At 38.2% G+C, this 12,736-nt stretch overlaps 2 protein-coding genes and 1 pseudogene across 2 annotated transcripts; 2 read left to right on the top strand and 1 right to left on the bottom strand.

The window, feature by feature from the left end:
• On the top strand, nucleotides 1-861 carry LOC142541823 (zinc finger BED domain-containing protein RICESLEEPER 2-like). Its single transcript, XM_075648280.1, has 3 exons — nucleotides 1-109; nucleotides 263-379; nucleotides 431-861. Exons 1-3 carry the CDS (start codon nucleotides 1-3, stop codon nucleotides 859-861), a joined length of 657 nt encoding a protein of 218 aa, XP_075504395.1.
• A 115-nt stretch (nucleotides 862-976) lies between these two features.
• On the top strand, nucleotides 977-1,709 carry LOC142541824 (zinc finger BED domain-containing protein RICESLEEPER 2-like). Its single transcript, XM_075648281.1, has 2 exons — nucleotides 977-1,446; nucleotides 1,550-1,709. The coding sequence occupies exons 1-2, from the start codon at nucleotides 977-979 to the stop codon at nucleotides 1,707-1,709; spliced, it is 630 nt and encodes a 209-aa protein (XP_075504396.1).
• A 2,398-nt stretch (nucleotides 1,710-4,107) lies between these two features.
• Nucleotides 4,108-5,728, bottom strand: LOC142543077 (SUN domain-containing protein 1-like; annotated as a pseudogene).
• Nucleotides 5,729-12,736: the final 7,008 nt, after the last annotated feature.

Below are 12,736 nucleotides of genomic sequence, written 5' to 3' on the forward strand. Positions count from 1 at the left end.
ATGCCTCTCTTGTTAACTGGAGATTTGAGCAACAAAAAGTTAGAGATGCATTGTGTTACATACATGTTGATTGTGGATGAACTCCCATTCAAGACTGTTGAGAACTCCGGTTTTAGACATTTTTTGTCTGTTGCATGTCCAATGTTTAATATTTCATCACAAAGGACAATAACAAGATAAATTTACAAGTCCTATTTGAGTGAAAAGGCGAAATTACAGCATTTCATAAAGGATAATTGTCAAAGGATGTGCATTACCACAGATACATGGACATTTATTCAGAAAGTTAACTACATGTGTCTTACTGCTCATTTTGTTGATGCAAATTTAAACTTACATAAAAGGATTTTGAACTTTTGCCCAATATCTGGTCATAAAGGTGAATAAATAGGAAAATGTATTGAGAGATGTTTACGTGATTGGAGTATAGGTACAATTTTTTCTATCACTGTGGATAATGCATCTTCGAATGATGGGGCAATTGTTTATTTGCAGAAGAAATTTGATAATTGGGGAAACAATATTTTGGGTGGGAAATATGTTCATGTAAGGTGTATTGCACATATTATTAATCTCGTCGTGCAGGATGATTTGAAAGGAAATGATGATCATGTAGCTATTTCGCGTGTTAGGGGAGCTGTTAGGTACATACGGAGTTCTCCAGCCAGGTACAAAAGATTTCAAGAGTGTGTTCAGCTTGAAAAAATAGAAACAAATAAGTTGCTGACTCTTGATGTGCCCACCAGATGGAACTCAACATACTTAATGTTAGAGTCGGCAGTGTGTCTTAAAAGAGCATTTGATGCGTATGATGAAGTCGATCTCGCTTTCCGAATTGATCTTTCACAAAAAGCCATATGATGGGGTTCCAAATGAGCATGATTGGGAAAGATCCAAGCTTTTGCTGCAATTTTTGAAACATTTTTATAAAATCACTTTGCGTATTTCTGGTTCTTTATATGTTACATCGAACATTATGTTTCATGAAATTAGTGAGGTTGACATGCTCCTTAAGCAATGGTTGGAGAGTGCTGACTTTGAACTAAGTTTGATGACAAAAAGAATGAAAGAAAAGTATGATAAGTATTGGGGTTCAACTGAGAAAATGAATATGATTTTATATTATGCTGTGATCCTTTATCCGCGACATAAGTTGGAGTTTGTTGAATTTTCTTTTGATAGAATGTATGGCAGTGTTGGGAAAAATGAGACCATGAAAGAACAAGTGAGACTTGGCCTTTACGAGTTGTTTGATGATTATAAACTAAGGCATTCCAATAAACTTCCAGACACTTCTAAAAGTTTAAGCTCTTCATCAAATAGTTCCACCCCTGGCTCGCAAGATATGTCTAAGAAACGCTTGTGTGAGGAAGATGATGAGTCTGAAATGGCTATTAGATTGTCGTTGAAGCAAGAGTTCAAGATGTATAGGAGTGGAGGAAAAATGTGAAGTAGTAAAGTCTGAGTTGGATAAATATTTGGTTGAAGATGTTGAGGAGGAAAAAAAGAACTTTAATATATTGCAATGGTGGAAAGATAATAGTCCCAGGTTTCCCATTCTTTCTCGAATGGCTCGAGATATATTGGCAGTTCCAATTTCCACCGTTGCTTCAGAAGCTGCATTTAGCACCGGAGGACGTGTAGTTGATGCATTTAGGAGTTCTTTATTGCCCAAGATAGTTCAATCTCTCATTTGTGCTCAAGACTAGTTTCGATGTGATTCAAAACCAATTAATATGGAGGAAGATTTGTGTGATGTTGAAATGATTGACAAAGGTATTTTAATTTAATTTTATTTACTTTAGATATATCTCAACATTTCGAAGTACTAACATTTTATTTTCTTTGTTTATTTTGCAGAGTTGACAAAATTGGGTGTTGATACATCTATTATTGATGTTTGATTATCATAATTAATTCAAAGGTAAAGGTGAAAAAAATGTAATCAATTCAAGGTTGGAAGTTTATGCATGTGAATCTTATTATTATTTATATTATGGATTTTGTTTCCTGCATTGATGAAAAACATGAATTATTGGTACACTTTATTTTGTTTATGATGTTTATTTTTTTGTTAATAAATTTACATCTTTATGTAGGTGATGAAACATTCCAGATGATATTTTGAAAGTTAAACAAGAAGTTGATTCTGATATTTTTTGGTGAAGATCAAAGTTGGATTTCAATAGTATATGCTCGATTTAAAGATTTGTTAATTATAATAGTCATTCTAAGTTTTGAGATAAATATTTGTTGTGTAACTTTTGTATACATTCTCGAGACAATATTATTTTGATAAGCCTATTTTCTCGTCGTATATTATTTGGTAGGCACAAAATGATAAAATGTTACTTTGTCAAAAAAAAACCCGAACCCGACCGTTACCCTAACCCGAACTTATCTGGTACCCGAAAAGTCGGGTAGTGTCCAGAATCGGATCGGGTTCGGGTGATGAAAATGCTACCCGAAAAAATCGGGTACCCGATCCGAACTACCCGAAACCCGAAAAACCCGACCCGTGCCCACCCCTAACTACAACTCTTGAATAATGAACACTCAAATATTCAAGTTATATCACAAGGAAATGAATGAACTCTCTCTTGTTGAAGAAGGAAGAAGAAGAATATGCAAAATGAGTATGTTGTGTATATTTTTTATTTTCAATAAATCAAACATTTAATGTTTTTCATGTGAAAAGACATGATCTTTCATTCATAGTATTGTCACTTGTCCATTGTAACTGACCACAATTATCAAACAATGCCAAGGCAATGAAAAAATACCAGAAAAATCCGAAGGGACACGAAAACCACGAAGGGGTGCGTGCAGGCGCCCCTGCGCGCGCTCGGCAGGTAGGCGCGCATACATGCGCGCATGGGCGCGCCTGCGCGCATGTGCGCGCCTACTACTGTTCACGACCGAATTTTTTTTTTCCCGTCCCTTACATGTTCCGACTACTCGTTTGAATTTCTTTCAACATTTGATAAACTCGTTTCGAGTTTAATTCAGAACCACCGAACTTAATATTCGTTCATTAAACTTCGTTTTTCGTTTCGAATTTTTTCCAATCAAACACATAGATTTATTTACTTAATTTTCATTCATTAAGCATCAAAATTCCAATAATTTTGAAATTATTTTTTAAAAAATTAAAAAAAAAACCCCCAAGATGTTCTACTACAGTTTTCTATCTATGTATATTTGTTAATTCCTGAGACTTCTGTAAGCTAACGTCATTTGTGACAATTGATGACATTGAGAATCATGAAATAACAGCAATAAATATAACCTCATTGAAAAAATATATGACAAACCTCAATACGATGTCTAAATTAGCGCTAGTTTTCCCGGTTGGTTTTTTTGCATTTTTTACGAGATTTTGTAAATTTATACCGTAAAAGAACATTTTCTCAGATAACTACAGTTAAAAAACCATTTTAAATAATAAAAGTTTCAACAGAAACAAAAATTCAATATTACTTCGCAAATGAAGTTTTAATTTCATATACCGCTAAAAGTAATTTCTCATTAATTATATCAACTTGAAAAAACATGAAGCTTGTTCATCACCAAAACAATTAATAAATTTTTAGTTAAAAAATTGATAATATTATCCGATTAATTCATTAAAGTTATAGATTTATCCTTTTAATAGTAGTTCCTACTGGAAAATAGTTTTAATATTTTATCAAATTTTTATCGACACATTATTTTGTGCAAAAAAAGGGGAAAATACGTGTCTGGGGTAAAATCAATCCATTTCAGAAAATAGTAAAGTAAGAATGAATTAAAACATGAGTAAAATTTCCATAAGATCTACATATTTGTGAATTGTGGTGTCTACTTCATATTTCTTGTGTGTGTGCCCTTTTCAATCCATCATATATAAATTCTTTGCCAAATGATGGATTTAGATTATAACACACTGCAATTTTCTTGGTTCAGCATTCAGGCATGTTGTTTATATTCCATTCAATCCCAACCGTAATTCAGGCATGTTGTTTATATTCCATTCAATCCCAACCGTAATTCAATGAAAACCAGGTGTTACACCTGATACTCTCATCACCTAATGTATTAACAATCATTTATGCATTCAGCTAAAGATATAAAACCAAATGTAATAGAAGATACAAAATGGCCATGGCACATGAAGAGAAGACGTAGCATGACGAAAACATGGAGCATACTTGATCAACAGTAACAGGCTAACGATACAAGACTCAGTGACAAAACACAGTTGATATAGGACAATACATAAGGCATTACTCACAAGAAGTATCAAGACTGCATTTCCTGCGATGGCAAAGACTTGAGTTCATGACCGTGAACCCTCAAACGATAAATGCATGTATGAGAAGCACTCCCATGGTTGGATTCAAAATCGAGCCTAACAGTATCGATAACCATAGACTTCGCAGAGTCCAATACATTCAAAGTTTGAGCATTGCTCTTCTCAAGATCGTAAGTGAACTCGCTCAATAGAATAGTCTTTTCGGTATCAAATCCCATATCACTCGATCTTTGATCTGCCAACCATCCAGATACCCTGCAATTCTTTGGAGCACTGGACCTATCATATGCTACACTCTTAGCAACATGTTCTAGCGTCACAGCCTCAGGCACTATGGCAGTCCTAAGCTGGATCACGACAAAACCATTACGACCTTTAAGTGGAAAACAGTGTCCAGGCTCTCCAAAGCTCGGCATAAGCATCTTCTGTGAATCTACATCTACACTATTTCGATTGATCAACCCACCTACTTTTCCAACACAATATGCCTGGGAATGCTTCACCACTCTCGCCCCTCCCGATGCTGATGCGTAATCCACCATCCCCAATCCATCGGCTGCATGCTTTTCAATCTCCTTCTCCACTATCTCCCTCGCATAATCCTTAATTTCATCCAAACCCACATCACCACTAAGCTTATTATTCTTAGTGCTTCATGAACTCCTCGAAGAACTCTCCAAACTCTTCCTTTGAAAGCAAGCTCTTTCCTTGAAACCCATCGATAAACTTCTCGAAAGCATCACTTCTTACCTCCAAAGCCTTCCACTTCAACTTCACTTCTTCGTCATTCTTCTCCATTCTCTCGCCAAACTCCATCCTCACCAAACCAACGCCATCCTCGATTTTCCGATCAATAGCATCCACCTGCACCTGCATAGCCTTCACAGTCGTCTTAACGAAGCTCTGCACCTCTGCGAACTTCCCCTCAAAATCCCCCGAAATTAATTCAAAGCCCTCCGTGTTGCTGCCGGAATTCATGACAGCCCATCTAGACATCTGGATAAAGCCCACTATTACAACTAACAATGCTATGTTCTTAGTGAGAATGCTTACCACGGTTAGCCAACGTGGCTTTGATGACCTCTTTCGGGATTGGGTTTGTGGAATTTTTCTGCTGTCTCTCTGGATCGGGGGATCTGTGCCAACCGCGGTAAACCTGACGGCGTCACTGCCACTTGTACCGGTAGCGGCGGCGGCCAAATCGGGAATGGGCGTCAGTGGATCCTTCTCTAATGCTCGACGACGAGCTGTAGACAATTGATTCGAAGTCGAAACAGTGGATCCTGGCATTTGAGATGCTAGATAGATTGAATCGTTGAAATTGAATACCTGAAATTATGGGAATTGAATGATGGAAAGGAACCCCAGAACGAGGGAAAACGAAATTGAAAATTTTTATCGAGACTACTTGGATTTGGGGGAAATAATCGAAAGGTTTCTTCCGGCTCTCAAAAATAAATAAATGGAGAGGTAAAGTTACGTTTATGACCATTTCACCAATAATACAAGTTGTAAGTAATAATATAATTGATACTCACGGGAAATTTAGGGTCCGATTTCAGCAAGTGTCACTAGTACAGACGCAGGTTTTGAAATTATCCTGAGCCTGAAATCACAAATAAGATCGTTAGGAGGGGACCAGGAAGGTGTTCTGACGTAGCCCCTCCGACTGCTCAAGTCAGAGACTGAGGATATATAGGGGGAGCAGCTAAGGGTGCTTGCTGAAAATGATATAATGAATGAATCAACTAAATACTCAAACCTGGTATTTATAGGAGAATACATGGGCTTGTCATGGGTCATTCACCTGTGGGCCTTAGAGATGGGCCGGGAGTTTGGGCCGGATCTTGATGGGTTTATCCCCGGGTATCACCAGTCTCCCCCTCCCGAGTCAAACTGAATCGTAGGTTCAAAGTTCGATTAATTGCGTCGTTCTCAGGTTTACAACATGTGAGTTGTATGTCCTTCCTATGTTGTTCACTAGTCTCCAAAAATTTGGAAACAAATTAAATCACATTCCCCTTGTGAAGGGTCAGATATGTGCCGGGCTCCCATATAACTAGTCATTCATTCTCCACCTTATTTGGCTCTCCTGCTTCACTTAATACTTTCTCCATGCCCACGCTTGTATCCTTTCCTTTGTCAACGCAAGTCCTCGGATTCGGTCTAGCATCGCGCATGGCCTCCCTCGCCTTAGGCCTTCATCACCCTCGCCTATCAGCGTGCTCGCCCCTCGCCCTAGACCATCAACACCCTCGCCCTTCATCCTACCATCAGCACACACTCTCGCCCATCCCACCGCGCTCGCCTCGCACTTGCCACCTTGCGCTCACCTCGCCCAAGCAGCGCGCCTGTCTCGCCCTCGCCCGACCGCATGCCCTCGCCCAGCACGAGCGCGCACGCTCGCACGACAGCCCTACATGCTCGCCCTGCCTTCGCCTCGCCCTACCGCACGAGCGCGCACACACGCCCTCACCCCGCACGAGCGCGCACGCTCGCCCGACCGCCGTGCCTGCTCGCCCTGCCTTTGCTCGCCCTACGGCACGTGCGGGCCACGCTCGCTCGCGTGCCTCGCATCGCCCATCCTCGTCCAGTACGTTGAAAATTTTGATATATTCCCTTGCGAATGATTGTGTGATTTCTGAATAGCACCCCCGCGACCTGACCGGGCAGGTCGATCCCCGCGACCTAACCGGGCAGGTCGATCCCCGTAATTTTCGCAGCGGCTAACTGTTAGAGTAGATGCCCTGCAAGCCAACGGTTAGCTAGGGAATTTATTGACTCAAGTGAAATAAACAATCTTTATTTTAATATAATTTAACTTTTTATGGTCTCGTTATACTTTATCTGTATACCCATGCAAACAGCATAGATAAAGTCCTTGATTATGCTTTAATACAAATGAATCGTAATTCGATGTTGAAACTCATTTGTAATCACTGCATATTCTAAATTCGTTCCTAGTCGATTCAGCCGCCTAAAACAGGGATAAAGGCCGCTTGAGCTCGAGACTAGCTTCTGTGATGTTGTGTACTGCGTTTCTTGGTAAGGGCATGGAGATGTCCAAACATGCAGATGGGTAGTCATATGATGATTATACCGAACAACCCTCCCTCGGACTTTCCAAGTGGTTATCATTCATCGAGAGGATAATTTCGTGGTTATGATTGTACACCATTAGTCCTTACGACCCGGGACAACACTGAGGCTCTATATGCTAGGGCTGTGCTTTGACTCGTTTATCGGCTCCAGGAGAGTCATCAGGTGGCGAGGTTGGGTACGGTTGCGACACATATAGGAGCCAGTGCATTGTAGTCGGGGATTCACCGCTCACCTACGGGTGTGGATATCCTATGTGATCTGATGTAATAATAGTGCATGGAATCTCTGGCCAGAGTATGAGATGTACGTTAGAGAAGGAGTTCTCTGACAGTACACGCGATGCCACTATTATAGTTATCACATAGTTATCGAATTAATATGCAACCCTCGATGAACCAATGGTTGCAGATTCTATCGGGATATTTGAGATGAAGGGACCGTACTGTACGTTAATCATAATCGACTGGTTCTTACAGGCACTATCACTGATACCTAGGGGATCATGGGACGATGCTACTAGACGCTCTTACCATGATCCGATGGGTGCAATCAGAAATGAGTTCTGACATTCTTAATCAATGTGTTGATGAAAAGAATGGGGCTAACTAGGGTAAGTCCGAATAAGAATAAATATTATTCCAAATCACAAAGAGTTGTGAACCCACGGCTAGCTGTATCCCTGAACCATTGAGGGTCACACAAGCACTTTATCATTTGTTCCCGTTGAGAGAATAAATTCAAGGAGTTGAATTTATATCATGATATAGTAAATTCAAAGAGTTGAATTTATGATAATTAAATTTTGAGAAAATAAATTCAAGGAGTTGAATTTATGAGATAGTAAATTCAAGAAGTTGAATTAATGAAATTTGGAGAAAATAAATTCAAGGAGTTGAATTTATAAAATTTGATGATTTAATTTATTAAACTCAAAAGTTGAGCTTTATTAAATATTAAATTTTGGAGGTGATAAAATTCAAGGAGTTGAATTTACAATTTATATAATAAATTCAAATGTTGAATTTATAATGGATTTAATTTATTAAACTCAAAAGTTGAGTTTATTAAATATTAAATTAAATATGATGGGAGATATGTTTAATGAGCTTGTAGGAGTACAAGTCCAACATATTAAATGATTAAAGTTCTTAATGGACTTTAATATAATTAATTAAACTAGTTTGACTAGTCCAGTTTAATTAACAAAGCCCATTGGATTTAATTAAGGAACCTAAATCCATAATTATTGAATTTAGGTTAAAGGCTCTTGTTTTTTAATATATAAATAAAAAAGGGTAGCCTCCATGTCTTCCAATTTTTGTGATTCACGAGAGTTTCTTAAAAAAATCCTCCAAATTGTTTTGGTTTTTATTTCAAGAAAAAGAATTTTGATTCCTCTCACAAATTTTTGATCTCAACGTAAAAGTTCTTCCAAATATTCTAGTGCTATTTGAAATAGGAACAAATCATCTAGTCGTGGACCTGATTGGAAGAAAGGAGTCTCTTGAAGAAAGTTCGTAGGGATTCATCAAGAACTAATCTTGTTTATACCGGATTAGTTAGAGCCACGTGATCTAATTCACAAAGGTATGAAATTTCAACACCCTATGAATGTTTATGATTAAATCATACGAGCGCCCAATGCAAAACATATTTTGATTGTCAAAATAAAATAAAAATTTTAAATCTTCCGCTGCGTTTGGGCGTGTAGAAAACCCGGATCCAACAATGGTATCAGAGCCAAGGTTTTTCTAGATCGTATGGTTTTGATATTGAATAATTTATTTCTAACCACACAAGATAATTTTTCAGAAAATTGATGCACCGTAAAATTATTTTTTCAGAAAACAAAAACAAAATTTCGTTTCTGCCCGAAACTGTTCCGGACAGCTTGTGCGCGCACGGGTGCACGCTGCGTGCGCGCGGCCAGCGCGAAGAGACGCGCAGCGCGCGCGCGCAGATTGCGCGCGCCGGGCGACGCAGCGTGCGGACGCGCGCTGCGCAGCGCAACGTGCGGCGCCGCGCGCGCCTGTGCCTGCGCGCACAGGAGTGCCCCCACTGCCCGAAACGTTCGGCAGCGGGCGGGCAGCGAGGGCGGCTGCCCAGGATTGTCTCGGGAAGCGTGTTGTATGATGGGCTTGAATTGTTTGGGCCTAGGGTGCAATTTTCTGATTTTTCAAATTTTTGGGTAAAATTGATATTTTTGAAAATTGGTTCAATTTTTAATTTGGAAAATTGGTTAATTTGGAAAATTGATTTTTGGAAAATTAAAAATTTTCTTGTAAAATATATAATTAGAATATGATTTTAATTATTTATGGTAAAATGAGTTTGACAAGAAATCAATTATTATTGATTTAATTGGAAATTAAATAAAGGAGTTTATTTAATTTATTAAATTCTTTAATAACTGTGGTGGTTAGTGATAAAATTATTAGATATATGATTTATCAATTAATTAAATTGTTTAATTAATTGATGTTAATATTTGATATTAAATGTATGAAGGATGATCGAGAGCTTTGACCAATGTGTTATGTGTATGTTAGGATATTTTACTGTTTTATTTGTTTTTTAATATTTGATATTATTAAAGTGGTCCTGGTTTATGGCCCGTTCCCACCCCATGAGATGTATCCCTTATGTGTCATGGCTATTTAAATGTAATTATTAGAAATAGTGGGAGATCAATACTGGAAGATGGTGGGCCCGATGAACGAGATGAAGACATGTAAAATATTGGAAGCTCTTGTAATAGTTGCATTTGCATCCTTGCATTCACCTAGGTTTGGACCTGGATCCATGTATGGCTCACATGGATCTTATAGTGTTGGCGATCGATCATCCTTATTTATTGTTGAATGTCATATTATGATATATGCGATATATAATAGTATGCATGTATGTATATTATTAGATAATATAGTTGCATGATTCCGGCAAACATACAAACTCGTGGCACGCGATTTTAAAAATTAAAATGATGAGACAATTTTAAAATTAAAATCCCTAATTTTTAATATGATTCAAAATTTATATCAAATCGGAAAAGTAAAAATTAAAAGAGTTTAATTTTTCCTTGCCTTCCATCAACCGTGGTTGCATGTTGATCGCTACCCGCGGACAGTGTCTGGCTCATATTATTGGGGAGGCCTGGACGCCGGAAAGCTGTGATTTCCACCGGACATATGATGTGAATTGAGTGGAACTCCCATGACTTCGGCTCATATTATTGGGGGAACTCATGGCGACCGTCCACTACAATTCAATATTGATGGGTCGGTTTGACACGTGAAAATAAACGGCGTCATATTATTGGGTCCTTATTAAACGTGAGGCAAAACACGCGGAGGTTGCATAGGGATGCAATTGGATTCTACCTTTTAGAAATTATAATTGGCTGATATTATTCGGGATTATAATTGGTTAATTGGACTCTACGTGCCCACTAAGGAAATACGATTTCCCTTTTTCATCAGAGGGTGGTGAAAATGTCAAAATAGTGGGAGAGAGATTTATAAAATAAAATCCATATTTTATATCTTAAAATTATTTTAAAATAATCAGCAACCATTATTCTGTTTCCGTATCAGTATATTTTCGATTTCGTCACGTAATCCATTTTTGTTATTAACAAGCTAACCGAATCTAATTTTCAAGACTGGTTGGGAAAAATTGTTCTAAATTCGGAGAAAATGACATACACACTAATGTAAGTCCTGCTGAACTGACAAAGAATGTAAGATGGTAGGACCATAGTATGCAAGCTAAAGTGTAACATGCTCGCTTTTATGTCAAATGAACTGTAGGGACAGTTTGAGGAAATGTTGAATGTTGCTGACATTCGAATAAGCATGCAAGAGTTGCATGGTACATGAAACTCGTACAGTGATGCACACCATTTTAAAAGCTTATGACTACATGCATGCAAGATGGGGCTCTGGCCCATGAGCGTGGTGTACATATGATTGGGCTTATTAAAAATGTGGTGGGACTGGAATATGTGATTCCTAACGAGTTAATTGATGACATCAATTTGTTGTCTTTCTCTTCCTCATTTGACTGGGTTATGGTGAATAGAATAAGATAGTTGATAGCCTTGAAGAGCTAATCAATATGCTTATGACTTATGAGATCACCATAAAACATGGAATTGTTGTTTTTCTAATGGGCCTCTCGTCAGATGAAAAATGGCCCATAAGGTAAGGGAAAGAAATGTTCTGCCCCTCACAAGAAAAATAATCCCAATAAGAGGCAAACTCTGAAAGACACTTAAAAGGCCTACAAAGCCCGATAAGTTAGAACATATTTATTTCACTGCAAGAAGTCCGGACATAAGAAATTATATGTGCCAGAAATGTTCTGGAAATGATAAGTGAATGTCCAAGTTAACATGATTTCAACAACTAACAAAATAAAGTTAGATGATCCAAATCCCACACAAATATGGCACGCTAGACTATGTCACATTTCCAAAGAAGGATGCACAAACTAGTGGGAGAAGGCATGTTTGACTTGTCAGACATAAATTCTCTACCTGCTTGTAAGTCCTGTCTAAAAGGAAAAACGACTAAGACTCCATTCGATGGAAACGTGGAACGTGCGCATGGTTTACTGGATTTGATCCACACAGACGTTTGTGGCCCGCTAAGTGTTAGCACAAAATATGGGCATTCCTACTTCATTACCTTTACTAATGACCATTCGAGGTATGGGTACGTTTATTTGATAAAACACAAATCTGAAGCATTTGAAAAGTTCAAAGAGTTCAGATCTGAAGTAGAAAATCAGCTGGAAAGAAGTATTAAGGCACTTCGATCTGATCGAGGCGGAGAATACTTAAGTGCTGAATTTTTGGGTTATCTAAAAGATAATGAGATTCTCTCACAGTGGACTCCACCAGCAACACCACAATTGAATAGTGTTTCTAACGTCGTAAGCGAACCTTGTTGGACATGGTTCGATCCATGTTGGGATTCACTGAATTGCCTACATCGTTTTGGGGCTTTGCGCTTGAAACTGCGGCAATGTTGTTGAATAATGTCTACGCTAAAGCAGTTGATAAAACACCATATGAGATATGGATGGGAAAAACTCCCAAATATTCTTACGAGAGAATATGGGGATGCCCTAGCTTATGTGAAGCAGACAGTGGGAGACAAATTGGATAGTAGATCCACTTTGTGCTACTTTGTAGGATATCCAAAGAATTCTGTTGGATATTATTTATATCATCTCAATTAAGAAAAAGTGTTTAATTCAAGAAATGCCACCTTTTTGGAAAAGGAGTTTCTATTAGATAGAAAAGACAAGATGATAGAACTTGAAGAAATTCAAGAT

The sequence above is a fragment of the Primulina tabacum genome, chromosome 4 (assembly GCF_025594145.1).
Source record: "Primulina tabacum isolate GXHZ01 chromosome 4, ASM2559414v2, whole genome shotgun sequence".
NCBI classification, from domain to species: Eukaryota; Viridiplantae; Streptophyta; class Magnoliopsida; order Lamiales; family Gesneriaceae; genus Primulina; species Primulina tabacum.